Source organism: Phascolarctos cinereus, unplaced genomic scaffold (genome assembly GCF_003287225.1).
Source record: "Phascolarctos cinereus isolate Bilbo 61053 unplaced genomic scaffold, phaCin_HiC Scaffold_4;HRSCAF=312, whole genome shotgun sequence".
Taxonomy (NCBI): domain Eukaryota; kingdom Metazoa; phylum Chordata; class Mammalia; order Diprotodontia; family Phascolarctidae; genus Phascolarctos; species Phascolarctos cinereus.
The window spans coordinates 424,265,515-424,292,165 of NW_027555847.1; the positions used below are offsets into that span (position 1 = coordinate 424,265,515).

General features: G+C 36.5%; 1 protein-coding gene across 2 annotated transcripts in view; it reads right to left on the reverse strand.

The window, feature by feature from the left end:
* The window catches only part of CDH12 (cadherin 12), a 1,313,162-nt gene that overhangs the window by 362,452 nt on the left and 924,059 nt on the right, over window positions 1–26,651 (reverse strand). For both annotated transcript variants that reach the window (XM_021000534.1, XM_021000535.2), the window contains one exon: window positions 15,608–16,024. In XM_021000534.1, coding sequence (XP_020856193.1) covers window positions 15,608–15,838 — 231 coding nt within the window. In that variant the 5' untranslated portion in view covers window positions 15,839–16,024. The remainder of the gene's footprint in view (window positions 1–15,607; window positions 16,025–26,651) is intronic.

A 26,651-nucleotide genomic window follows, 5' to 3' on the forward strand; every position in this document is an offset into this window, starting at 1 on the left:
TAGTTTATTTGGAATACATACTAAATATAGTATGGGTTCTATTTATAGGAATGTACTTTATGTGTTCGGATGACCTGACATATTATAATCTTTTCATGTGCTTAAATCCTTTACAATCACTATAGTCACAATCTCCTGTATTCTGTACAAAATATGAGTTCAAAAAACAGTAGTGGTCATCTCTCTATGTACACTAACACTTAATTATGTCCCTTATTTTAAGTGGAAAAATAAAGACAGTCCATTGCCACAAATAGGTCTTTCACGTCATACAACACAGATAGATCAATGCAGAACTAAGGAAAGGAGGAGTGGAAAAAAATTGTTAAAATGCCCTACACCAAAGGCATTTGACCTTTCGCCATAAGACTCCTGAATGCAAGTAGAACCAGATTAGAAATAAACAAAACAAACAAATGGACAAATAAGCAAGCGAGTAAATAAAGCATAAATAGCATTACATTTTCAAACTGAACCAATATGTGGCCTCAGGAACCCTTACTTACAGATTATTGTCAGATAGTAGGGCCTTGTCAGAAGACAGTGCCCTGACGTTTGATGTAGGCATTGAAATTTTTCATAGAATCAAAGAATTTCACAGTTGGAAGGGTGCTTATCTAGGCTTTGCTTGAAAATATCAAAGAGAGGGCAGTAACTCCTGACCCAGCTCATTTCACTTTGAGGTAATTCTACTCCTTAGGAAGTTGTGCATTATGTCTAAGTTTGTCTCTTTGCAATTTCCACTTGTTGCTTTAAGTTTAGGGACAAGCAAATCTAACTAATATCTCTATCGAGATATTCAAACACACAAATACATCTCTCATGTTTTCCTTAACTATTCTCTAGACTAAAACAAAAGAAAACAAACAAAAACAAAAGAAAACAAATAAACAAAAACCCCTACCCTTTTTAAATGATGTTCATAGAACTGAAGCCCTTAATCATCCTAAATTTCCTTCTCTGGATAATCACCATTTTATGAAAGTCATTCCTAAAGTTTGGTTCTCAGAACCAAAAACAGTGTTCTAAATGTAGTGTGATCAGGACAGAGTACACAGAGACTGTTGTATTTATTTAGTTATTACTTTCCGGTCCAGTAGTTCTGCCTCACTTAAATACAATTCATGCCTAAGTCAAGACATCACCCTTGTGATGTCATTGGTCTGATTCGAGAATGAAGGGCAAACAATAACAACAACAATGACAAATATACGAAAGCTTTCCTATTAGTAATATTCTGGAAAACCCTCTCATGAGAGATCAGAAGCAATGTTTAGTAAAAAACTATGTCTTTTCACATATTCATTAAACAATAAGCAGAAATATTTATTTCAGTCAATAGCAGATAGGAACTAAACCCGTAATTTCACTGGGGTCCTCCTCATTGGGGAAATAATATTCCCAGGCTAGTAATCTAGTAAGAAAGGTTCAAATCCCAACTCTGAAAGACACTAGTGTGTGATCCTGGGCAAGTCATTTATCCTCTTATTGCTCTAGAGAGCTGTGTGAGAGTATACGTTGTTGATTAGGCAGGGATTTGCATTGGTAGAGTGGGTTTCCTCACTTGGGAGTACTCCCTAGCACTGAAATCATGGGTACCATTCCTAGTCATCTATTAAGAGCTTTTTTGTCTTTCATAGTATTTTCTCCTATTAATGGTATTGCTTGAAGGATATGCACAGCTTAATAACTTTTGGAGCATAGTTCCTAATTGCTTTCCAGAATGACTGAACCAGTTCAGAGTTTCATCAACTATGCATTAACATACCTGTTTTCCTACAGCCCCTCTAGCATTTTACATTTTTTTAAACTTTGCCAATCTGATGGTATCAAGTAGAATCTCAGAGTTACTTTAATTTACATATTTCCATTAGTTTTGTAGAGCATTTTTCATATTCTTATCTTGGATTTCTCCCTTTGAAAAATTACTTTTCATATCTTTTGACCATGTGTTAGTTGAAGAATTGGGGCACTTAGGTGGTGCAGTGGATAGAGCACTAGAGTCAGGAAAACCTGAATTCAAATCTAGCCTCAGGTCCTAACCAGCCATGTGATCCTGGACAAGTTACTTAACCTGTTTGCTTCAGTTTCCTCATCTGCAAAATGAGCTGGAGAAGGAAATGGTAAACCACTCCAGAACATTTGCCAAGAAAACCCCAAATGCGGTCACAGAGAGTCAGACACTGAAATGATTGAACAACAACAATTGGGGAATGGCTCTTAATCCTACAAATTTGAATCAGTACCATATATGTCTTAGAAATGAGACCTTAGTTAGAATCACTCTGTCAATAAATATTTATTAAGCACCTACTGTGTGCCAGACATTGTACTAAGCACTATTGATACATAGAAAGATAAGACAGTCCCGTCTTCCAGGATCTCAAAGTCTAATAGAGCAAGAAAATACCTTTTTTTTTTGTTTTGTTTTGGCAAGGCAATTGGGGTTAAGTGACTTGCCCAGGGCAACACAGCTAGTACATGTCAAGTGTGTGGTCTGAGACCAGATTTGAACTCAGGTCCTCCTGACTCCAGGGCATGTCCTCTATTCACTGCCCCACCTAGCTGCCCCAAGACAATACTTTTAAAAGAAGCTGAAAATAGGTGGGAAACAAGAGGGCATCAATGGAAAGTAGGGGGTCTTTATTATGATGAAGTCCTTTATTCAAGTAGGAAATGATGAGATGTCCTCCTTGGGTCCCTTCCTTAAGTAGAGAATCTGGGAGGAGCTCTCTGCCGTCTACCCTCAACCCTCTTCAATCTGAGGTAGACAATGGCCTAAATGGTTTCTCCAAGAGAAATGTACTTCAAATATGTTTTTCTTATTTTACCAGCTTATTTTCTAATTTTAACTACTTTGGTTTTATCTAAATCCTTTTTCATTTTTATATGATCAAAATCATCCATTTTACATTCTGTGATCCTAAATCTTGCTTGGTCATGAACTTTTCCCACAACCATAGATTTGACATGGAATTTCTTCATTGCTTTAATTTGTTTATGAGGTTATCCATTTAGAGTTTACTTTGGTAGATAGCATGGTCATTATCTAGTTTTTACTCAGCTGTTTTAGTTTAACTAGCATTTTTTGTCTAGCATTGAGCTCTTGCTCCCAATAGCTAGGAGCTTTGGGTTTATGAAACACTAGATAACAGTGTTCTTTTCTTTCTGTATATTGTATGTCTAAACCAGGGGTAGGAAACCTGAAGCCCTGAAGCCAAGTGTGGCCCTCTAGGTCCCCAACTCTAGCTCTTTGATTGAATCCAAATTTCACAGAACAAATGCTTGGAGGCTACAGGTTCCCCACCCCTAATATAATCTATTCCACTATCCTACTTCTCTCTCTCTTTTTTTAATGTTCTGTCGTAGTTTGATTTGTGATATTTGCCAGTACTCTTTCCTTCTCACTCTCCCTCCCTCATTTTTTCCTTTGAGATTCTTGACTTTTTGTTCTTTCAATTAAATTTTGTTATTTTTATCTAGGTCTATAAATTATTCCTTTGATAATTTTATTAGTAAGGCACCAAATTAATTAATTAACTTAGGATGTCATTTTTACTATATTGGGTCACCCTATCCCTGAGTATTTACTACTTTTCCATTTTTTTTAGATCTGTCTTTATTTGTGTGGTGTTTTGCAACTGTATTCATATAGTTCCTATAGGTATGTGTATATGTGTGCGTTGGCAAATAGATGCCTGAATATTTTATACTTTCTATACTTATTTCAAAAGAAATTTCTTTCTTTCTCTTCCTGTTGGGGTTTGTTGGCAATACCAAACATAAAAATTCTGATGATTTATATGTTTATTTTATGTCCTGTAACTTCGTTGAAGTTGTTAATTGTTTCAATTAGTTTTTTAAATTAGTTTTTTAGTTGAATCTCTAGGCCTTTCTAAATAAAGCATTATATCATCTGTAAAAAGACTATAATTTTGTTTCTTCTTTACCTATGTTTATTCCCTTACTTTTTTTCTTGTCTTACTGCTGTAACTAGCATTTCTAGCATCATATTAAATAATAATAGCTATTTTTGTATGTGTTGTGCATGTGTTGAAAATGAAGGAATGAGACCTTGCTTGAGCCACATGCAATGTGTGGATTATATAAAGTTAAGTTAATGGATTCCCCATTACAACTGAGAAGAGAGAGGAAAGAGATATCCAGCCTGAGAAATTCACAATGCGGGACATAAAGACTTCACAAGAGTTGGATTTCATAGGTTCTTGATCCTGACAAAGGAGATGGTAAGTCAGCTAAGATGAGTACCACCAACAGTGTACAGGATAATAGGAGTACTTGCTCTTCCTGATCAGAGCTGAGCATAGGGGTTAGGCTGAGGAGGTGCTATGGAACTATGTCAATGTGTAGTTTGTCTTTTTTGTTACTCTTGTACATCTTTTGTTAAAGGAAGACTCTGGGATCTTCATGAGCTATTGTTTTGCTGCTTTTTTATCACTTGGAAGGACAATCAGGTGAGAAATATGTGGTCCTACCAAGATTCAACTTTATTATTTCACTGTGCTTGAGGCCCATGAAGAAGCAGGGGTTTGAACCCATTGACTTTCAAACAACAGGGACAAATCAAATGCTGGGTGATTTACTAGCTGACAACCATGAAGAAATATACAAGGTATGCAACAGCTCAAAGTAGAACTGGCAGCAGAATTTTATAAAAGAGTGTGCTTGCTGTCCTGGTCCGAATAGGGTAGAAGCATCTTTTCAGACTTGGTGGGTGCTGAAAACCATGCCACTTGTTATACCCTGATAACTGACTGAACCAGTACATTTCTAAATGGAAATGAACGGTGCTGCCTCCAGAGAAGCTAAGTTCCACTATATCCTTGTATATATTCTTGCTGTGGTAGGACAAAATAAGCCTTCTTTTTTTAATGTTCAGTGTCTTGCCATTCATTTCATATTGATCCTGAAATAAGAGATTGCTGGCTTTAGAGCTAAGCCTACAACTGCTTCATTTCCTTCCAATATTGAACCTGAACTAAGAGAGAATGCTAGGCTTTAGAGCCACACCTACACTAATAGGCAAAGGAGTTTCAACTTTGTTCAATAGTTATGGAACCCATGAAAGTTTGCTGAAGGACCAGGTCAATGTTTTGGAAGGGGAAGATGTTAGCGTTATGAAGTTAATATAATATTCTAGGTGAAATGGTAGCAATGGAAATGAGGAGGGGGAGGAGACAAGGTACATTATTGAGCTGATATAGGGTTATAAGGTGTAGGGTGGAGCAGAAATCTTCTATGTTGGGCAGTTGACGAAAAGTAATATGTCCATGAGCACAATTCTCAACCTTGTGTAACCTGGTTACCTAAGGGTACTAAAAAACTAATACATCAAAGTTCTAATTCTGAGGTCAAAATAATTTTAGTTCAAATAATGAATATAACCTCATGATACATTAAATTTACCAGATTGTTAGTTTAATTTTTAGGGAAAAAATGAAGGAAACCACAATTAAGTTATAACTTACAGGTAAAAATGTTAGTTACCAAAACTAAAAGCATCATTTGGATGAAGACTTAGGACATCACCTTATATGCTTCAGTTCCATCTTCCATTGTCATTTTCATTTACTCTTTACACAGCAGTTTAGAGAGGAGAAAAAGCAGAGATCTATGCATATTGTACTATGTCAACGATGAGAAGAGTCGGTAGACACCTTTCCCTGAAAATAGCTAATAGGTAGAAGAAAGTATTTAAGTTGTTTCTTTTTTTCTAAGTCATTTACCTGAAGGGAGGTAAAATTGATAAACAGTAACACTCTGGTAACCAGTAAGCAGTCAGAGCAACTTTCTGTAGTAGTTTCTTGTACATAAATTTTATAAGAAAACTCCTTCACAAGTGGGCTAAGGTTATGGCTGTTCAGGAAATTGCAGGTAGGAAAAAATATGCCTCCTTCTTGGACATTACTAATAGCAGGTGTGCTGGCTGAACACTGGTTCATGGATACAAAGACAAATAGATAAGTCCTTGTCCATTACTGTTGTTGTTTTGCTCAGGGTATGGAAACAGATCAATGTTTTTCACATTTGTATTAATAAGAGATTTGCTATATCTTATTATGAGTTGTAATAGCACTGTCCCTTCATATTTCAATTTTATTATCTAAGTTGAAGTGATATACTGGGGGCATATTTTCCTAAATCATAAGCTTATATAGGCTCCTTTTGTCTCATGTGAAATTTTATATACAGTACTTGCAAACTCATTCATCCAGCCTGTTTATCTAGATAGTTTTGTTATAAAGTGTAGATTGTGCTAGGGGTCCTCTCCATGCCCTCAATTAGAGCAAAGTGCTTATCATCCAGGAATAACATGTAAGTCAAAGAAGTACCCTTCTATGAATTCATACACTAGGATGCTTCTGAAACCACTGATACTTTTTAAGGGAAGAGTTCTGAGGCATTTCTTCACATTATCCAGATTTCAGTGAATATAGCTAAATCATGCCTGATCCCACTTTACACAGCTAGATAACAGTAATCATAGCTAATATTTTTATGGCATTGCAGAGTTTACAACACAACTCTCCACCCCACCCCACTGTAACTCTGTGAATTAGAAGGAATAAGGCAGGGAGGGAATAAGCATATTAAATGATGACTTCAAGTAAAGTATTTTTATATCAACCTGTTATCTCAATTTGCCTTCAGGATAACCTTGTAAGGTAGATGCTATTATTAGCCTTACTTTACAATAGGGGAAACTGAGGCAAATAAAAATTAAGTGACTTGCCCAAGGTCATGAAACTAGTCAGTGTCAGAGGCCGATTTTCATCTCAAGCCTTTCTGATTTCAGTCCCAGTGCTCTTATTCACTGACTCAACTAGCTGACTCTAAAAACAGGTTGTTTATATACACTTACATAGGCTTAATGAAGGCATGTTTAATATAGACAAAGTATATCATGTACAGGAAACTAAGTGATAAAAATGTATTATCTGTAGCAAGTTAGATCTGTGGCCCCCCCAAAAAAGGGGTGTTAAGACTAAAGACCCTATCGTTATGTGTCCTTCCCTTTTGAAGAGGACCAATGACATCATGACTGATACTTTGACTTACATATAAATTGAATTTAAGTGAGGTAGAGTTGTGAAAAGTTGTCAACCTCACTCTCTCTTCCTGAGTCATGAAAATCTAGTGGCAGGACCAAGGTCAAGATGACTGGCAATGGTCCAGGATACAGTGAATGACTACCATCTTTGATGTCTAAGTTCTAAGCTCCACCTTCATGACCATTGGAACAAACTGTTCTCATACACCTATTCCCCCAGGGAAAGCCTTCACATGCTTGCGGTAGATTTCTTCCTAACTTACTGACAGTTTTGAAGCCTTCCAGTTAACCTTAAACTGGGTTAGGTGTCTGCTGAGAGAATTTTATCGGGGTATGGCTGCTGTACATGTTAGAGTTTCTTGGAAGTTGGGTGAAAGGCAGACACCAGAGGAGGATTAATATCCCTGAAAAGGACTTGTCAAGTCCTCACAGCACAGTGCTAGTCCTCCCTGAAGACCCCACTACCCCTGCCTTATCTAAACTATGCATCTAGCACTGTGTTCCAAACATTGTAGGTGCTTAGTAAATTTTGTCAATTAGACAGTGTCTAGGTTTCAATGTTGGGAAGGGAATGTTACAATGGGATCTGTGTGGGTGATATTCCAATAGTCCCTCACCTGAAAGTCCTCTCTGAGTTGTATGTGGGTGGCTACAGGAATAGATTTTGGAAGCTATTGAATTGTGGAATTATAAAGCCAAGAGGGATCTAAGTTCAAAAGTTTCCAACCACCAATAATCTATGCCAAATTTTTACCAACACTCATGATTATGCTTTATATTGAGTTCTCTAAAAACTAAAAACAAAAGTATGACAAACTTTTGAACTTCTTATTCATTTTCATTTTCTCCATCACTTTCTTAAGGCACCAATCCATAAAACAATAAATCAAGCCTTTATTTGTAGCACTTGCTGATTTCCAAATTTTAAATGCTAATAGCGAAAATTAACAATCAATTTTCTCTCCCAAGCTGGTACAAGCTGGCTCCAGTACACTCCTGCAAACATCTTTCTAATTATAACATATTAAAAGCCTATAAAGCCATTTTGTTTTGTGTTCTTCCAAATCTCCCTGCATTGTTTCTCTTACCTCAGATTTTCTAATCTTCAGTTCCCAGTCCCTCCTTCAAAGCCTATGAACTTGCTTATACCCATTTTATGTTCTCCTCACATTACTCCTCCCTTCCTATTTCCCATTCAGTTCTGTAACAGTATTTGTTTTCTGGAAACTCAGATCTAGCTCAATAGTCCTTTTTTTTTTTTTCCAAATAAGAAGTAATGACCTGGCCAAGGCTACAGTGTTAAAAAAAAAAAAATGACAGCTCCAGGATTAGCAGCTATGTTTCCTTATTTTAGATGATTATTCTTTCTCTATAAATACCTTCCATACAAAAAAGGAATGAAACAAAAAAATAGTAATAATAGTCTGAGAGGTAACTCAAGAGAAATCTGCTCAGCAAAGAAGAATTTATGGGTAGTAGAGACAGGTCAATTATTAAAGAGGAATATAATCATGAAGAAAATAAGAGTTTCAAAGACAATACATGGAAAGAAAAGTTAGTGAAAAGGAATAAAAGGATACAAGGAAATGGTGTTAAGGAAGAGTAACAGAGCCAAAAAAAGACAAGAGGAAAGGGGGATATATGTGAAAGAAAGGTTTAGAGTAAATTAGATATAGACTAACAAAGTAGTAACAACAACAAACAATTTGAGTATAGACAAGGAGAATATTTAATATCAGATCTTCTGTTTTTAACACTTTGGGTAAAATACACAATCTTGGTGTTCTGCAAATACATGAATCCAGACACCACTTTTAAAATAACCTGTTTCTAAAATCTATAATCTGAAATGTTTCACCTATCCAAAATTAATCTCAAAATATGTTCAACAGTGGACTCGTTAAAAAGGTAACAAAATGTCTTCTATGAGATTTTATAGCCCAGGGCTCCATTTAAGAGTCTAGGTTTGCACTTAAATGTCAAACCAGCCTAAGGAAGATTAATAAAATATCTTGGTGTGATTCATTCTGATGCTTTGCCCAGCTGAGATAGCAAGGAAAGGCAGATATTTTGATGAGCAAGAAGGTCACTCTATTTGGCAGCAGAACTGATGAGAAATAAGGCCTCGATCTACGTTATCTGTTATACCAGTATGTAAGAGAAGAGAGAGCCAAGAGCATGCATGGTTTAAAAAAAAAAAAGCAAAAAGGTAAAATCAAAGCTCTACCTTTTTTAAAGCAAGGTGTGAGTTTTCTCATTTCTATAAACTCTGAGGGAGATGATCATATCTGAATGACGGAACTGTAACATATCAGAACTTGCAGTTGCCTTCTATAAAGATTGAATAAGTATAATAAGTGTCTAATATCAAATGAACAAGAATCAGCCTGATATTGAAAACCCACAACAGTAGAACAAGTAGCCAAATGAAAAACTACATTATAATTCTCTCCAAAACCACATGCAACGGGAATAATATAGCATGAAATGTCTAGGCTAAGAAAACTGCATTTTAAATTGTTTTAATACAGTGCTATGATATAACGTGTATTTTTTTTTGTTAGGAACTGGCACAAGGGGTTGATGTTATCCAAATTAAGGAAATTTTCAAATTTTTTATAAAATTTGATTCATTTTGAAGTTGACTTTCTTCCTTCCTCTTAGGTCAGTTGTTTAATTTTTTTCAGTTGTGTCTCTCTCTTCCTGACCCCATTTCAGGTTTTCTTGACAGAGTTACTGGAGTAGTTTACCATTTCCTTCTCTAGCTCATTTTACAGAGGAGAAAACTGTGTAAAACAGGGTTAAGTGGCTTGCCCAGGGTCACCCAGCTAGTAAGTATCTGAGGCCAGATTTGAACTCAGCAAGTTTAGTCTTTCTGACTCTAGGCCCAGTGCTCTATCCACTGAGTCATCTAATCTGCCCACCTAGCTGCCTCTTAGGTCAACACTATTTTAAATTCAAAATACTTTAGAGATGAAACACTGAAGCTCTCTTGCTGCTGAATTGAAACTCAGCCTATACAGATAAAATCCTACAGCCTAAAGCAAACCATATTTTTGGTTTTATATATTGCTCAGAAAGGCTGTATTACTATTTATAACTTTCATATATTTCATCTAGATTATATTTCACAGATCTTTTTTGATAATAGAAGCAGCACAGTTGAGATAACTGTAAACTGGCCCCACAGCTAGGAAGATCTGAGTACAAATTCCACTCCTGACAAATACTGGCTATATGACCATGGGATGGGCAAGTCACTAATCTGTCAGTGTTACAGACAATTCTCTAATATAACATAAGTTTGAGAGAAGGTGCCAACCTGCTTTGGTTAGAGTTTTCTCACACCTGAATTCTATATACCAATTGAGTCACAGGAACAGTCACTGCCTTTAATTAATATACCAACATCCGTTAAAGTCTTTTTTCCTCCCAACCTCTATTATGCATGCATGCTCACATACACACACAGTCACAGAGACATGCACATACACCACCTGATGATAACTCAGAGCATTTGAAATGTTTTAAAAATTTAGTTTCTTATTGTGGCTTCAATTAATCTCTGAGCTGACCCAATTTACATTCTAGCAAGCCATACTCAATCAAGGTTTAAGACAACTGTTTGTAAAAAGAGGCAGCTGGGTGACTTAGCGGATAAAGCACAACTCCTGGTGTCAGGAAAACTCATCTGCTTCAGTTCAAATTTGGCCTTACTACCTGTGTGACCCTGGGCAAGTCACTTAACCCTATTTGCCTCAGTTTCCTCATCTTTAAAATGAGCTAGAGAAGGAAATGTCAAACCACTCCAGTATCCCTGAAAACCCAAAATGTGGTCGTGAAGAGTCAGACACAACTGAAAACAACTGAAAAATATATAAAAAACACAGACTTTGTCTCAGACACATTCACATTGCCCAGCAATTGCCCATCATTAAGAATGTAAGACGTAAGGGAGGCAGAACCAAGGTGGCAGAGTAAAGCCTGAGACTCGCCTGACCTCTCCCCCAAACTCTTTCAAATACCTTTAAAAATGACTCTAAACAAATTCTACAGTGGTGAAACCCACAAAAAGATGGAGTGAAACACATTTCCAGACATAGACAACTTGGCAGGTCTTCATGATAGGTCTGTTGCACTAGGGTGAGAGAGGAGCACAGTCCAGCTAAAACTGTACCAGCACAGACCCAGTACCAGCAAAGTCAGAACAGGCCGTGGGATGATTGAATCACTGAAAGTGGTGGCGGTTTCCAGACCTTTCAGCCCACAGATATCAAAGACAACTTAGAAGTCAGTAGGTAAGGTCTGTCCCACCTCGGTGAGAATGGAGCACAGGCCAGCACAGGCCACACCAGCACAGCCCTGGCCCCAGCAAACCAGGAGCAGACTTTAGGAGACACTGAATCAGTAGAGGCTGGTTCCAGAGCTCTCAGCCAACAGACAGCAAGGGGGTCAAACAACTGGTCAGAAGGAGATTATAGGGATCATTTCACTAGCATTGAGGTACAACTCCATTGCTTTTCCCATACTCAGATCTGGCTTGTGTCCTAGGTGGCAGTCCCAGGGTAAAGAGTAGCACTAGTATACCAGAGCTTGCTGCCACAGTAGAAGAGGGAACCTTCCTCACAGTTCCAGGGCAGAAAAGAGTGCTTTGTGGCCACTCACAGACCACAGCACAGTCCAGGAGACTAGTAAACACCTCTTTTTAGATGATACTAGCTTGGAAGAACTGAAAATTTATAGATCCCTAGAAGTATCTCTGAAAACAGCTGCACAAAAACCCTGAAGCTTAGGACAGTGTGCCCTCTACCCTGGAAGCAGAGCACTACTTTAACAAAGAATTTAAAGTCAAGTAATAGACTGGGAAAATGAGCAAAAAAAAAAAGGGGAAAAAAACCTCTGGTTACTGAAAGTTACTATATTGACAAGGGAGATCAAAACACATACTCAGAAGAAGATAACAAAGTCAAAGCTCCTATGTCCAAAGCCTCCAAAAAAATATGAATCGGGGCCATGGAAGAGCTCAAAAAGAATTTTGAAAATCAAGTAAGAGAGGTAGAGGAAAAATTGGGAAAAGAAATGAACGTGATGCAAAAAAATCATGAAAAAATGAGTCAACAGTTTGGTAAAGGAGACATCACAAAAATACTGAAGAAAATAACACCTTAAAAAACAGACTAGGCTAAATGGTAAAAGAAGTCCAAAAAGAAAATAAGGAGCAGAATGCCTTAAAAAAGCAGAATTAGCCAAATGGAAAAAGAAGTCCAAAAGCTCATTGAAGAAAATGCTTCCTTAAAAATTAGTGTGGAGCAAATGGAAGCTAATGACTTTATGAAAAATCAAGTAACAATAAAACAAAACCAAAAGAATGAAAAAATAGAAGACAATGTGAAATGTCTCATTAGAAAACAACTGACCTGGAAAATAGACCCAGGAGAGATAATTTAAAAATTATTGGCCTACCTAAAAGCTATGAACAACAACAAAAAAAGAGCCCAGATGTCATCTTTCATGAAATTACCAAGGGAAACTGCCCTGATATTCTAGAGCCAGAGGGTAAAATAGAAATCAAAAGAATCCACCTATCACCTCCTGAAAGAGATGGCAAAAGGAAAACTCCTAGGAATATTATAGCCAAATTCCAGAGCTCCCAGGTCAAGAAGAAAATATTGTGGAGCCACAGTCAAGATTTAGCAGCTTCTACATTAATAGATTGGAGGGCTTGGAATATGACATTTTAGAGGGCAAAGGAGCTAGGACTATAACCAAAAATTATCTACCTAGCAAAACTGAGTATAATCCTTCAGGGGAAAAATGAATATTCAATGAAATAGAGGACTTTCAAGCATTCTGGATGACAAGACCAGAAATGAATAGAAAATTTGACTTTCCAACATAAGACTCAAGCACAGAAAGGTAAACAGAAAAGGAAAATCATAAGGGACTTAATAAGGTTATTTTTATTAACCTTTTTAACTTTTATAATTGGAAGTTGATAGGTATGGGTTTAATATGAAGGGATATCTAAAAAATAAAATTAAGAGGTGAGGGAGGAATGTACTGTGAGAAAGAGAAGGGGTAGGTAGAATGGGCTAAATTATTTCACTTAAAAGAGGCAAAAAAAGCTTTTACACTGGAGGGAAAGAGGGGGGAGGTAAGGAGGAGTGAGTGAACCTTACTCTCATTAGAATTGGCTCAAAGAAGAAATAACATACACACTCAATTGGGTACAGAAATCTATCTTACCCTAAAGGAAAACAGGAGAAGAAGGAAAGAGAAGGGGGGTGATAGAAAAGAGGGCAGACTGGGGGAGGTGGTTGTCAGAAGCAAAACTCTTTTTGGGAGGGATAGAGTTAAATGAGAGAGAATAGAATAAATTGTGGGGGAAGGGAATTTGATAGAGGGAAATGCTGTTAGCAATAGTAACTATGAAAAAAAAAAATTGAAGCAAATTTCCCTGATAAAGGCCTCATTTCTCAAACATACAGAGAACTGAGTCAAATTTATAAAAATAAGAGTCATTCCCCAATAGATAACTGATATTAAAAGTATTCAGTTTTCAAATGAAGTAATCAAAGCTATCTAGAGACACATGAAAAATACTCTAATTTACTATTGATTGGAGAAATGAAAATTAAAACAATTCTGAGGTATTACCTCAGGTATTAGATTTGCTAATAGGACAGAAAAGATAAATGGCAAATATTGGAGGGGATGTGGGGAAAAATGAGACATTAATGCACTGTTGGTGCAGTTATGAACTGATTCAACCATTCTGTAGAGCAATTTGGAACTATGCCCAAAGGGCTATAAAACCATGCATACCGTTTGACCTAGCAATACCACTACTAATCTTTATCCCAAAAGAGATAAAAAACAAAAAGGAGAAGTACCTATATGTACAAAAAATATTTATAGCAGTTCTTTTCTGGGAGCAAAGAATTAGAAATAGAGGGGATGCCTATCAAGTGAGGAATGGTCAAACAAATTGTAGCGTGTGATTGTGATGGAATATTGTTGTGCTATAAGAAATGATGAAGAAGCTCTTAGAAAACCCTAGAAAGACTTACGTGACCTGATGCAAAGTGAAATGTACTGTGTACAAAGTAACATCAATATTGTAAGATGAGCAGCTGTGAATGACTCTCAGAAATACAATGACCCAAGACAACTCTGAACGACTTAGAATGAAAAATGCTATCTTCCCCAGAGAAAGAACGTATGGTGTCAGAATACAGATTGAAATATACTTTTTGGGTTTTTTTTCCTTTTTTGTTTTTGAATTTTTTATCTTTTTTTCTTTTACAACATGACTATTATGGAAATGTTTTGCATGACTACATATGTAAAATGTATGTTGAATTGCTTGTCTTCTCAACGTGGGGGATGGGGAGAGAATATGGAACTCAAGGTTTGAAAATGAATGTTAAAAATTATTTGTACATGTAATTGGGGAAAATAAAATACTACTAAAAAGAATGTGATATTATAGAATTTTGAAAATCATAAGACAGTGTTAGTGGACATAACAAGCAAAATTCCCCAGCCCTGCTGTGCCCCTGACCCTCACCTTTAAAATATGAAGTGGGGAAAATATGTGGATTTATCTCTAAGTGGGGTATCAGGTGTCTTTTTACTACATGAACAAAAAATAAATCAAGGTATCAGAAAGCAGAGGCATAAAAATATTTTCATATATTTTAAGAAAACATGAAATACGTACCACTACCAAAAGACAAACTTCATATTTTGTATTTGAGATTTTCCAGTACAAGTCTATTCTGTCCCCAGAAAATACAAACAGTTCTTGGTCACTAAACCACAGCATCAGACTGCACAGCACAACATGGAGCAGAGACCTGATAAGTCTATTACATAATTTAACTCAAATAATTCAGACTCCTTATATCTGTTTTCTTAGGTCAGTTTTTCATTTGTTTTTCAGTTTGTCTGACTCTTCCTGACTTCATTTTTTTTTTTCTTGACAGAGACACTGGAGTAGTTTGCCATTTTCTTCTCTATTTAACTCATTTTACAGAGTAGGAAACTAAGCCAAATAGGGTGAAGTGACTTGCCCAGAGTCACACAGTTAGTAAATATCTGAGGCCAGATTTGAAATCAAGAAGAGAAATCTTTCTGATTCTAGGCCCAGGTAGATATTTACTGTGTTAATGATGACTAAATCGAGATGTATTTGGATCTCACTATCTATCTATCCATCACATCCATCCACCTATCTAAAATATCAATATTTAACAATCGATTTTTAGATTTTCTTTCATATCACCATATAATATGCCTAATATGAGGATAGGGTAAATAGTATTTTGACCACAATACACACAAAGGAAGAACTGCAAATAATGTTCCAAAGCTTATGCTGAGTAAGTGAAAAAAAAATGTAACCATAAATGTCTCGGATTTCAAACCCAGAATTGTAGGCATTGGCCCATTCAACTTCTATGCTAAACACTTACATATGATACACAATTCTCCACTATTATCAACTGACTGACAAAAGAAATAAGTCATTACCTTTCCCACATACTGAGGTTCCGAGCCCATGTACTCTTCCAGGACAAAAAATTGATTCCAAACCCAGCCACGTTTAACACGTTGGGCAGGTGATTGCCTTCCTGGCATGATGAAAACATTTTTTCTTGACTCTGTGGCTAAAGTCTGTTGTGGCTGTGACTGCAGTGGTGTTAGGAGACCCCCATCAAACAGGACCCAGAGAAGCAGGGATAAGCAGTTCCTTGTAAGCATTGGCAAAAGCTTCCCTCCAGCAAAGTAATAAAAACTCCAGTACTTAGTGTAGAATTGTAGAATCCAGGTTTGAGGTGTCTGTGGCCTCCACCACTTAGCTTCTGATTTTATTGAGGAAATGGTAATGCAGGCATTAATCCTTCTGATGATAAGGTTTTTGCTGTGTTAAATTCCATCTAAAGGGACCTATAAAAGAGATTTACATGGCAACATCAAATTATGCAAAATTACATTAAAAAGCTCATCAAAACTCTTATCATATTTACCCACTTACATGGTAACCCAAAGGAAAGACACAGCACAGTACTTAAAAGCTCTCTTTGTTTCAGAGACTTGGTAAAGACCATTGTAATGAAAGCCGCCAAAATGAATGGTTTCAACCAGGATGTTTTTAAATTCAGTGATTATAAATCCTGTGAAAAGTACAAGTTATCATGTACTTGCGCTATGAGCAGAAATAGCCTTTAAAAAAAGCATGAAATAGTAAACTCTGGCAGATATTCTAGTCTCTCTGTGTGCAAATTCTCAGTTTGTATGTGTGTCAGATTTTCCTCCATATAGAAACATGCATTCTGTAGATTATATGGTTTCTGGTATGTTTTTTTTTTAATGAAGAAATACTCAATGTTTACTCAGGAAATATGAAAAATAAAGGATAACGCAGGGTGACATAGTTCAATGCATATCTACATATCTATGTCTCTATCATCTATTCTCTAGCTTCTTTCATCTACCTCTTTATTATGCTCATCAATTTATCTTATCTCTATCATATCTATCTCTGTCTATCAACTCTATCTCTCTGTTGTCAATCTATCTTCTACCTATTTATCTACTTATTTCAGAATATGAGATTACATCGATCAGTATTGGGAGCTCCAAGGTAATAAAACTCTACAAGTAATGCATATTGGCAATTTATTGGCAATTTATATTTTAGAGAAGAAATTTTAATTTCTTTAGTATTTTGATCACTATTTCAATTCATTTTCTTCATAATACTATGTATTTTTTTTAATTTAAAAGAATTACTGCCAAAGAGGTCTATGACATAAAATAAAAAACGTTTAAGAGCCCCTGATTTACAAAATTGCCTTGGGGCCAGAAGTGAGGTGACTGGCCTTGGGTGACAAGACAGTATGTGTCAAAGACAGGAACTGAACACAAGTCATCCTGACTAGGGAGGCTCTTTAAGTACTGTCACACTTATTTTCAGTTGAATATAAAAAAAATCTTTTAATTTTAATAAAATGATCAAGGTCATCCCCCATTTCTGCCATTCATTGTTTAAGCCAGGTTTAAGACTGAATTTGATATGGTAAACTAGAGAGAACAATCTATTTAATTATATGTACAGCTACCACTTCATTGGAAAAATGTTATTATCCTTTTTTTTTTCCTGGCAGCCCCAGATACTTCAGGATTTTGTAATTAAAATAGTCATGTTTTCATTGAGAAGATAATCATCAGGAAGTACTATCAATGCTCAAAATAATTTAGTGGTTTTTAAAATTTTTTAAGTATAAGGAAGGCAGAGAACAAAAATCAGATGATAATCTCAATCCCCAAATTTCTCATTAACATCTCTTAATTCCTAATATACACAGAGTCCTATATATTCTGTTTTCTTTTCTATCTCCCAGATCAAAACTTGTTTCAGAAAAAAAAAGGATGATAAACTCAATATATAAGGAGGAGAAGACTGAGGAGACTGAAAAGAGGCTCATCTCTGATGGAACACAGAATTCGCATGACACAGATGGTGTTGTACATTGCATACCTATAATGACACTTACCATTCTTTATCTGTTAGAAACATATTACAAGAAATAGAAAGGAGATATAATTTTTTTAAAGATTAAAATACAATGAAAATAAAGCTCAGAAATACACATTGGCACTTTTTTTCTGTATCAAAGAACACTTTTGATCCAATAACAAAACAGGATAACAGACACGGATTTGTTAGGAAATTGTTAATTTTGCCTTCTGAGTTGCTATTGCTAAGATATCAAAATATAAGTGAAAATATAGGGTTTTTTTATTGAAAATCCATTTCCTGAACCAACAATTCGCACATAGTTGATGTAGAAAATCTCAGATAAGGTTCAGTATTTTCAATCATCAGGTTGTGGCTAAGAACAGGACATTTCAGTCTAGTCATGGGGTAGCACACCTGAGGACCATGTAACATACAAATGTATCATCTGCTTTGCAGAGCCACATGAGTGTTTTCATATACTTAATGAAGACTGTATTGTACTTTTCCTTCCATCAATTTTTCAGGTTAAAATGTAATTGACATTGACACCCTACAGATTGCCATTTATTGAATTTTCTAATTCTTATTCCTCCTCACCCTCAGACTTCCCTACCCATAACTCTAATCTTTTCAAACAGACACACATGGTAGAAGATAACCACATTGATGAGTAAGGCTGAGGGAAGAAGATAAGATTCCCTAGAGTCTCTTAAAAGGATATTTTATGCTTAGTTAGATGTGAAACTAGTTTTTATTGGAAGAGGATGAGTGAGAGAGACAGGAGAGAAGACAGATAGACACGCATATACGTACACATACTTCTAAAGCAGTGAGTTCCCTATCACTGGAGGTCTTCAAGCAAAGGCTAGATGACAACTTGTAAGAATGATATAAGGTACATTTCTGCTTGGGAATAGGTTGGACCAGATGGATTCTGAAGTCCCTTTCTATCTTTATTACATGACACAGTGGATAGAGCACAGGGCCTGCGGTTAAGTAGTTCTGAGTTCAAATCCAGCCTCAGAGGCTTCCAAGCTGTGTGACCCTGGGCAAGTCACTTAACTTCTGTTTCCCTCAGTTTCCTCAACTGTAAAATTGGGATAAATATTACAGCACCTGTCTCTCAGGGCTGTTGTAAGGATCAAATAAAATAATATTTTTAAAGTGTTTAGCATAGTTCCTGACACATAGTAGTCATTACATAAATGTTTATTCCATTCCTTTTACATCCCAGCATCTACAACATATTTGGTATTTAATAAATGTCTCTGGAATGGGATCACAGTGGATTGAACTGTGAGTGTAGTGAAAGAGAACAGCCTAAAATCAACTGAGTCAACTTTGTGTTCAACTGGTTAGCATTCCCTGAATTAGATAACTGACTCACTCATTCATTCAATTAAAAACCTACATCTCCTCATCTCTCCCAGGCTGGAAGTAAAGGGTCTACTCAGAAACTCTATCTCAATATTGATTGGCATAGAAGCTTTCACTTTCTTCATTTCTGACTGGTACCAGTTCATCCCTCCTTATGCTATCTGGTGGCATTGTGCTCTTAGGGGGTTACTACTACAATGATGAACTTAGTGAGGTCACCTGATCAGTATGGCCCACTGAACCTCCAAAATCATGTACTCAAGAGATCTAGCAATCTCAGCCAACCTATTTGATAGCTGGGGTTACAGGTATGTACCATCATGCCTGGCTTTAAATTAATAAAATAAATTAATCTAGTTCCTAATTATTCAGAACCAGGATGTGCTGATGTCATCACATATGAGCAATGATATAAGTACTCTCTGATCCTCCTTCCATTAGTCATACTATGCTCATGATTACTGAATTCAGCTGTGATCAATTTTCCATACCTGTGACAAAAGAACCTGATGGCAATTCTGGGATCAGAGACATCCTAGGTAAGCATACATATGTTTCTGCAGCCCATTTTGTATAGTTACTATTTTAACTTTTTTTGTTAATTTGATGCCTACATCATGTGGTTATACTTAATTAACTAAATAATTGAATTATAAGAATATCAGTAGCCCATATCTTTTGTCTGTAGATCACCGTACATAATACTGGAAAAGAAACACACACACATATACACACACATAAACACACACACACACACACACACACACTCCTTCATCTATGTAATCTGAGCACATATTTTTTAAGAGCTCCCTAGCCAACATCATTGCACCATGATCCTAAAATCCATTCCATGTTAACAGTAAAACTGCAGGCCCTTACTGAAGAGATATTACTGTCAGTGCATTATGACTCTCCCAGCAGATCACAGCCTCCGGCCACAGCTGTCAGCCAGGGAGCTTTTAAAGTGTTATATCGCAACAAAAATGATGCAACGAGATTGGAGGACTCTAGCTCTTAAGCGAAAGGGAAACAACTCCCTTCTGGCCAGCAACAGAGTAAAAAACTGTGTTTCACATACACACTCACATCCTACCACCATCCTCCATTGTGCACAGGTGTCAGCACCAATAGCACTGATGTAGAAACATTAATAGCAGATTTATTTTGAGGTGCAAGACCCCATGGAAACATTTATCCTCTAAAGATGTCCTTGTTACAAGGTTCAACTCTAGCAGTGCCTCATATTGGAAGACAGAAGCACTGTGGTCAAATATTGATTTCTGATGAATAGTCTTTCACTCTTACGGAGCCAAAGTGGCATTCCAAAGACATTCCAATACTAACATTAACCCTCTGGAGCCAAAAATTCCTTTCAATAAAGGAGAGCTTAAAAAAAAAATCAACAAATCAAGAGGGCAAATTCATAGTGAATAACTCATTAACAAAAATACTCCCCCATTCAACTGATCTCCAAGTCCAGATAACAAAAAGGCAAGATTTATTTAAATATTTTATGTATATGTGTGTATGTATATGTATGTATGCATGTATGTATGTATGTATGTGTATCTATATATAATATATATTTCCTTTTAAAAATGATTCCAATATATTTATATGCTGTTGGAATTTAGAAAGCTTTCTTTGCCCAAAATGAACAAATTCTAGAAGGACAGGTTTTATCAAGTTCTAAAAACTCAGAGCATGGGCCTGGTCCTATGTTTGGACAGTCTCTGTGCTAAGCTATTGTGACCAGGGGGTGTTTTATTTATTTTTTTAAACATAAAACTCTTTGAAGTCAAATACTAAGAGTAGGGGTACTCATATAACTGAAATTATGAGCCTTTTAAAGTGTCATAAGTGTGGCTATTTGCTTAGCTTGTGCTTTCAGATGGGGAGGTCAAAAATACACGACACCATGCCTGACGTCAAAGAATGTGTAGTTTAATTGATGTTTAGGATACAGAAGGGAAAATACACACAGTCACATACATACCTGCCAACATTAAAAATTCTATTTGTAATTCTAGAGGGGATTAATTCTATAAATCTTCATTGAAGGAGCATGACACACCGACTTAACTTCCATTTGTACTGGCTCGACAATTCCAGGCACCCAGTTACTCTGTCCTAGGTTCAAGTGATAAAACCATACTTCTTTCTCCCACATACTCACCTCCCATTCTTTCTTAATCCCACTCCCACATAGTTCACTCTTTATCTAGCCCATTTCACTTAGTTCTTTGAAAGTCCTGCTCTATTATGAAGAAACTACTCCAAATACTCAAGATTTTCAACATATATTCCTTTTCTCCCCTTGCTTTAACAGGAAACCAGCTCATCTATCAATGGCCACATCTCTTCCTGTCCTTTCTCACAATTCACTGGGTAATGAGGAAAGAAGAATGTACTCTTTTTTTTCACACTACCAATTTCCGAAATGTTTCCTACAATTATCAGTGAATGAATTTTCCTTTCTTATAAGATGCATACAATGCAGCAGTCAATAAACATTTATTAAGTATATAAATCCATGTACCAGGAAGCATGATAAGCAATGGGTATGTAAAGAAAAGGGGGAAAGTACCTGGCCACTAAGGAGCTCACATTCTAATCAACATGGCAACAAGCCCATATTTAAGAACATACAATATATAGACAGAGCAAATGGAATATAATCTTAAAAAAGAAGGTGTTTGCAGCTGGCAAGACCGGGGGAAAAGCCTTCTGAAGTAGTTAGGATTTGAATTAAATAGTGAAGATAGGCAGGGAAAGTAAGAGGCAAAGAAGAGAAGGGAGAGTTTTCCAGGGTGGAAGAGAGCCAGCGCAAAACATGGAGACAGGACACAGTGTCATGTGTTTGAAACAGCATACAGAGTAGTGTACCTATAATATAGAGTATATAGAAGAGAGTAAAGTGTAAAACTTCTAGAAAATTAGAAAAAGACCATCTTATGGAGAACCTGAAATGCTAAAAAAAAAAAGTATAAAGGAGGCAATAAAGAAACAAAGGAATTCACTGAATAGGGGAGGTGATGTAGACAGCCCTGAACTTTAGGAAAATCACTTTAGAAAATCTGAGTTGAAGGTAGATTGGAATGGGAAGAAAACTGTAGCAGGGGAAACCACTTAGGTTATTGTAATAGTCTAGGCAAGAGGTGCTGAGGATGAAATTCGAGACCACCAGGGAGTTTTAGAAAGGTTTTTATGGAGTAGGGGGTCTCTGGGTTAGACTTTAAAGGATGGGTAGGAATTGTATAGATGAAGAAAGGACATATAGGCAATGGAATGTTGAGTCTAGGGCATGTTTAATGTACATTTTGATTAGAACATGGAATGTGCTGAGGAAAATAGTGTTAGGAAGGACATCAATAGCATAGAATAATGCAATATGCACCCAAAATAGAGTTTAATTTTAGGATGAAAGCATCAAAACTTAGAATAAAACAGGAAAAGTCTTGTGTAGTAAAACAGCACGTGAACTGAGCATCGAGGTAACTCAGGGATTTTAAGAGGAATCAATGAAAAAGAAGTGTCTTCCAGGCCTTGGGTATAGCTTGTACAAAGGTTCAGAGGTGAGAGATGGAATGTCATATATTAAAAAAGGGGAAAAAAAATAGAAAGTAGGCAAGTTAACTGGACATGGAATGCAAAGCAGGAAAGAATATGAAAGAGTCCTGGAAAAGTAGGCATCAGACAGATAATGACTTTAAATTGTGAGTTACAGTTTTGGTATTTCATCCTAGAGGTAATATGGAGTCACTCAATATTCTTGATCATGGATAGAGTTATTCTTCAAAAAGATTATTTTGGCAATGGGGTGGAGAATGGATTGGTAAGGGAAGAGGCAAGAAACAGAGAGTCCAATGAGTAAATGATTGCAGTAGTCTAAATGAGAGTAGATAAGTGCCTGAAATAGGGTAACATGTATGAGTGAAAAGAAGAGAAATCAGGAGATGGGGAGGTAGAATTGATTTGTGGTTGTTCAGTTGTTTTTCACTTGTTTCCAAACTCTTTGTGATCCTATTTGGAGTTTTCTTGGAAAAGATGCTAGAGTGGTTTGCCAACTTGTAAAGAATAATATAAAGAAAATTCCTGCTTAGGGACAGATTGAACTAGATGGACTCTGGGGTCCCTCAGATAAGGTTCACTATTTCATCAGGTCTTGGCTAGGAACAGAAAATTTCAGCCTGATCATGGAGAGGCACGCCTGATAACCATGAAACATACAAGTGTAACATTTGTTGTGAAGGGCCCTATGAATGTTTCCATACAATTAATGGAGACTGTATTGAACTTCCCTTCCATAAGTTTTCAGGTTAAAATGTAATTGACATTGACACCCTACAGATGGCCATTTATTTAATTCTCTTATTCCTATTCCTCCTTACCCTCAGACTTCCCCAACTACAACGCTAATCTTTTCAACCAGACACCTGTGGCAGAGATAAAAAATAACCACACTGATGAGTAAGATTGAGGGGTAAATACAAGATTCCTCAGAGACCCTTGACAGGATAGTTTGTGCTTAGTTAGATGCAAAACTAGTTTTTTACTAGAAGAGGATGAGTGAGAGAGAAAGGGAAAGAAGACAGACAGACACACATATGCACACACATTCATAGAAAGTAGAGCTTTAGGGGCAGCTAGGTGGCACAGTGGATAGTGCTCTGGCCTTGGAGTCAGGAGGACCTGAGTTCAAATCCGACCTCAGACACTTGACACTTACTAGTTGTGTGGCCTTGGCCAAGTCACTTAACCGCATTGCCTCACTCCCCCCCCCAAAAAAAAAAAAAGTAGAGCTTAACTATCACTAGAAGTGTTCAAGAAAAGTCTGGATGACAACTTGTAAAGAATAAGGAGGAACATTTTTGCTTAAGGACAGGATGGACTTGATGGACTGTAAGGCTCCTTCCAACTCAAATCCTTTGATTCTACTAGGGACAATGGCATCCTAGTGGGAATTCTCCAAGAGAGAGGGACTTTTTTATACTAAAAATATGGTATTTAATCAGATTTATTTGTTCACTAATAGACATGATTAGCTTTAGTGGTCTGGGGGTATGAAGTGCTGGGAGATTCAAGAAAAAGGAGCCTGGAGATGTGAGTTTCAATCCCAGTTCTGGCATTAACAAATCATATGAATTCAGACAAATCACCTCACTGTACTAAGTTTCTTCACTGGTTAAATGGTGTGTTGGATGCTCCTCCTTTTTTGTTGTTCAGTCACTTCAGACATGTCCAACTCTTCATGGCACCACTTGGGGTTTTCTTGGCAGAGACACTGGAGTGGTTTATCATTTCCTTCTCCAGATCATTTTATGGTTGAGGAAACTGAGGCAGAGTTAAATGACTTGCCTAGTGTTACATAGCTATTAATTAAGTGTCTGAGGCCAGATTTGAATTCAGAAAGATGAGTCTTTCTGTCTCCAGGCCTGGTACTCTATCCACTGTGCCACCCAGCAGCCATGTAGAATTGATATGGTCTGGTAATTGCTTAGAGATATCAAAACAAAGAGTGGAGGGTAACCCTAAGGTTTTGAAAATGAGTGACTAAAAGTAAGCTTGAAAGGGGAGTTAGTGACAACAACCCTGTGTAGTGTCATGTACTAAAACTCCCATAGTCTTTAAGTGGGGCAATGAGCCTGAGATGTGTATAACTTGGACCTCACATCAACTAAAAACCCTTGAAGTAGGACTTCTGTTGGTACATTATTCTACATGAGTATTTCTACCAATATGGCTCTTTTTACTGTTATTGACCACAGAGATAATTCCTAAGGACAGGCATATTCATGATTCTATTTAGCGGAAATTTCTTCATGTAAATAACAAAGGTCATTTCATATGTACAATTGGGACTATTTAATTTATAAATTAGTATCTAAGACCTTGAAGAATATAACTGATTCTACAAAATTTTAGTCAGTTGGTCTGCAAATTTGAATATCTGAATGTTTATAACCATATGCTAGCAAATCATTCTTTCATATGGTGTTCACACTATCCAGATTTTTATTCATTAATTCCTATACATATACAGGATTGCCAGAAAAAGATCCTTCTTTTTAAGTTTCTTTTTTTAAACTTTTAATTCATCACAAAATTGAAACTGTTAAAAAAGAATCAACTGAACTCACATGGAGTTTTTGTTGCCATTTATTTGCAAGGTTGAAGATATTCCTTAATAAATTGGCATGTTAGTATGTACTCCTTTGATCTCTCCTTTTGGAGAGTAATAATTTCTATGAAGGTTCTTTTAACATCTACATCCTTCACAAAGAAGACCTTCAACATTTCTAGTAAATTCCCATTAGAGGTAGGAGAAATGAAATCTATTCCTACTAGATGTCTTTCATCCCAACCATGAATAATCAGCAACAGCTTTGAAGTAGACCAATTTCCCTTTGGAAATTAGTGACCTCTTTCCAGAAGCCATCACTGTGATGGGTGCACATTCTCTCTGTGGAGGAAAGTGATATATTCTGGATCAAGGAATATAGTTTGGATGTGAATCTTTCTAACTGAAGTACAACTTCATATTGCTTTCTTTCTCAACCTAACTCTTCCCTGCCCCACTCCCTATACCAATTACAGCATTGGGTGGTATAACATACTAGCTCAATTTACAACCTAAAAGTATCTTATATTTCTGCACTTTGAGCTTATGCTATAGACCCATTACACAAAAGTAATTCTACTCTTCAAGTAGAGAAAATTTTCTGAAGGCCTCTTCCACTCTTTGGGATACAAAAGCTTTTTTCAAATTTATGATGTTGCTGATAATCTTCAATGCATATATTTTGAAAAAATTATTTTATAAAATATATGCAACACTTTTTAAAAATTTCATTATAGATTACATGCAATAGTACCAGTAATGCCAGCAGTAAGCTAACAGAACAATATACATTTGAGGATAGTTATGTAAAAATCTACACCTAAAAATAATTACAAGTGTGTATACACGTTCATATATGAGTTGGGGAGGAGGTAGACAGACAGAAACAGAGATAGAGACAAACAGAGAAAGACAGAGAGACAGATACACACACACATACACACACAGAAAAACAGAGACAGAGAGGTAACAGAGAGAGACAGAGAGAGACAGAGACACAGACACACAGACACATACACACAGAGACACAGAAAGGAGACAGAGACAGAGAGACAGACAAAAAGACAGAGTGAGACAGAAACAGAGAGAGATAGAGACAGAGAGACAGAGAAAGAGAGACTGAGAGAGAGACAGAGACAGAAAGACAGAAGAGCCAGAGAGGGATGAAAGAGAAGAGAGAGAGAGAGAGAGAGAGAGAGAGAGAGAGAGAGAGAGAGAGAGAGAGAGAGAGAGAGAGAGAGAGAGAGAATATCAGAATATTATATTGATTTACCAACTTAAATACTTACATTTGGACTTGTGATTTAATCATTATTGTGAATTTCTGGAGTGGAAAATTCCTCCACCACTACAGGCTTGTAATTTATAGTCATAGTGCCTGGGTGCACTGAAGAATTTAAGTTACTTGTTCAGAGTAACAGAATCTTTATGTATCAGAGAAGAACTTGAAACCATGATTTCTTGAAGTCAGTTCTTTATACACTGCATTATGATGCCTCCCTCATATAAGCTTATGCACACCCATATACATATAAACACCCATATCTAGATAA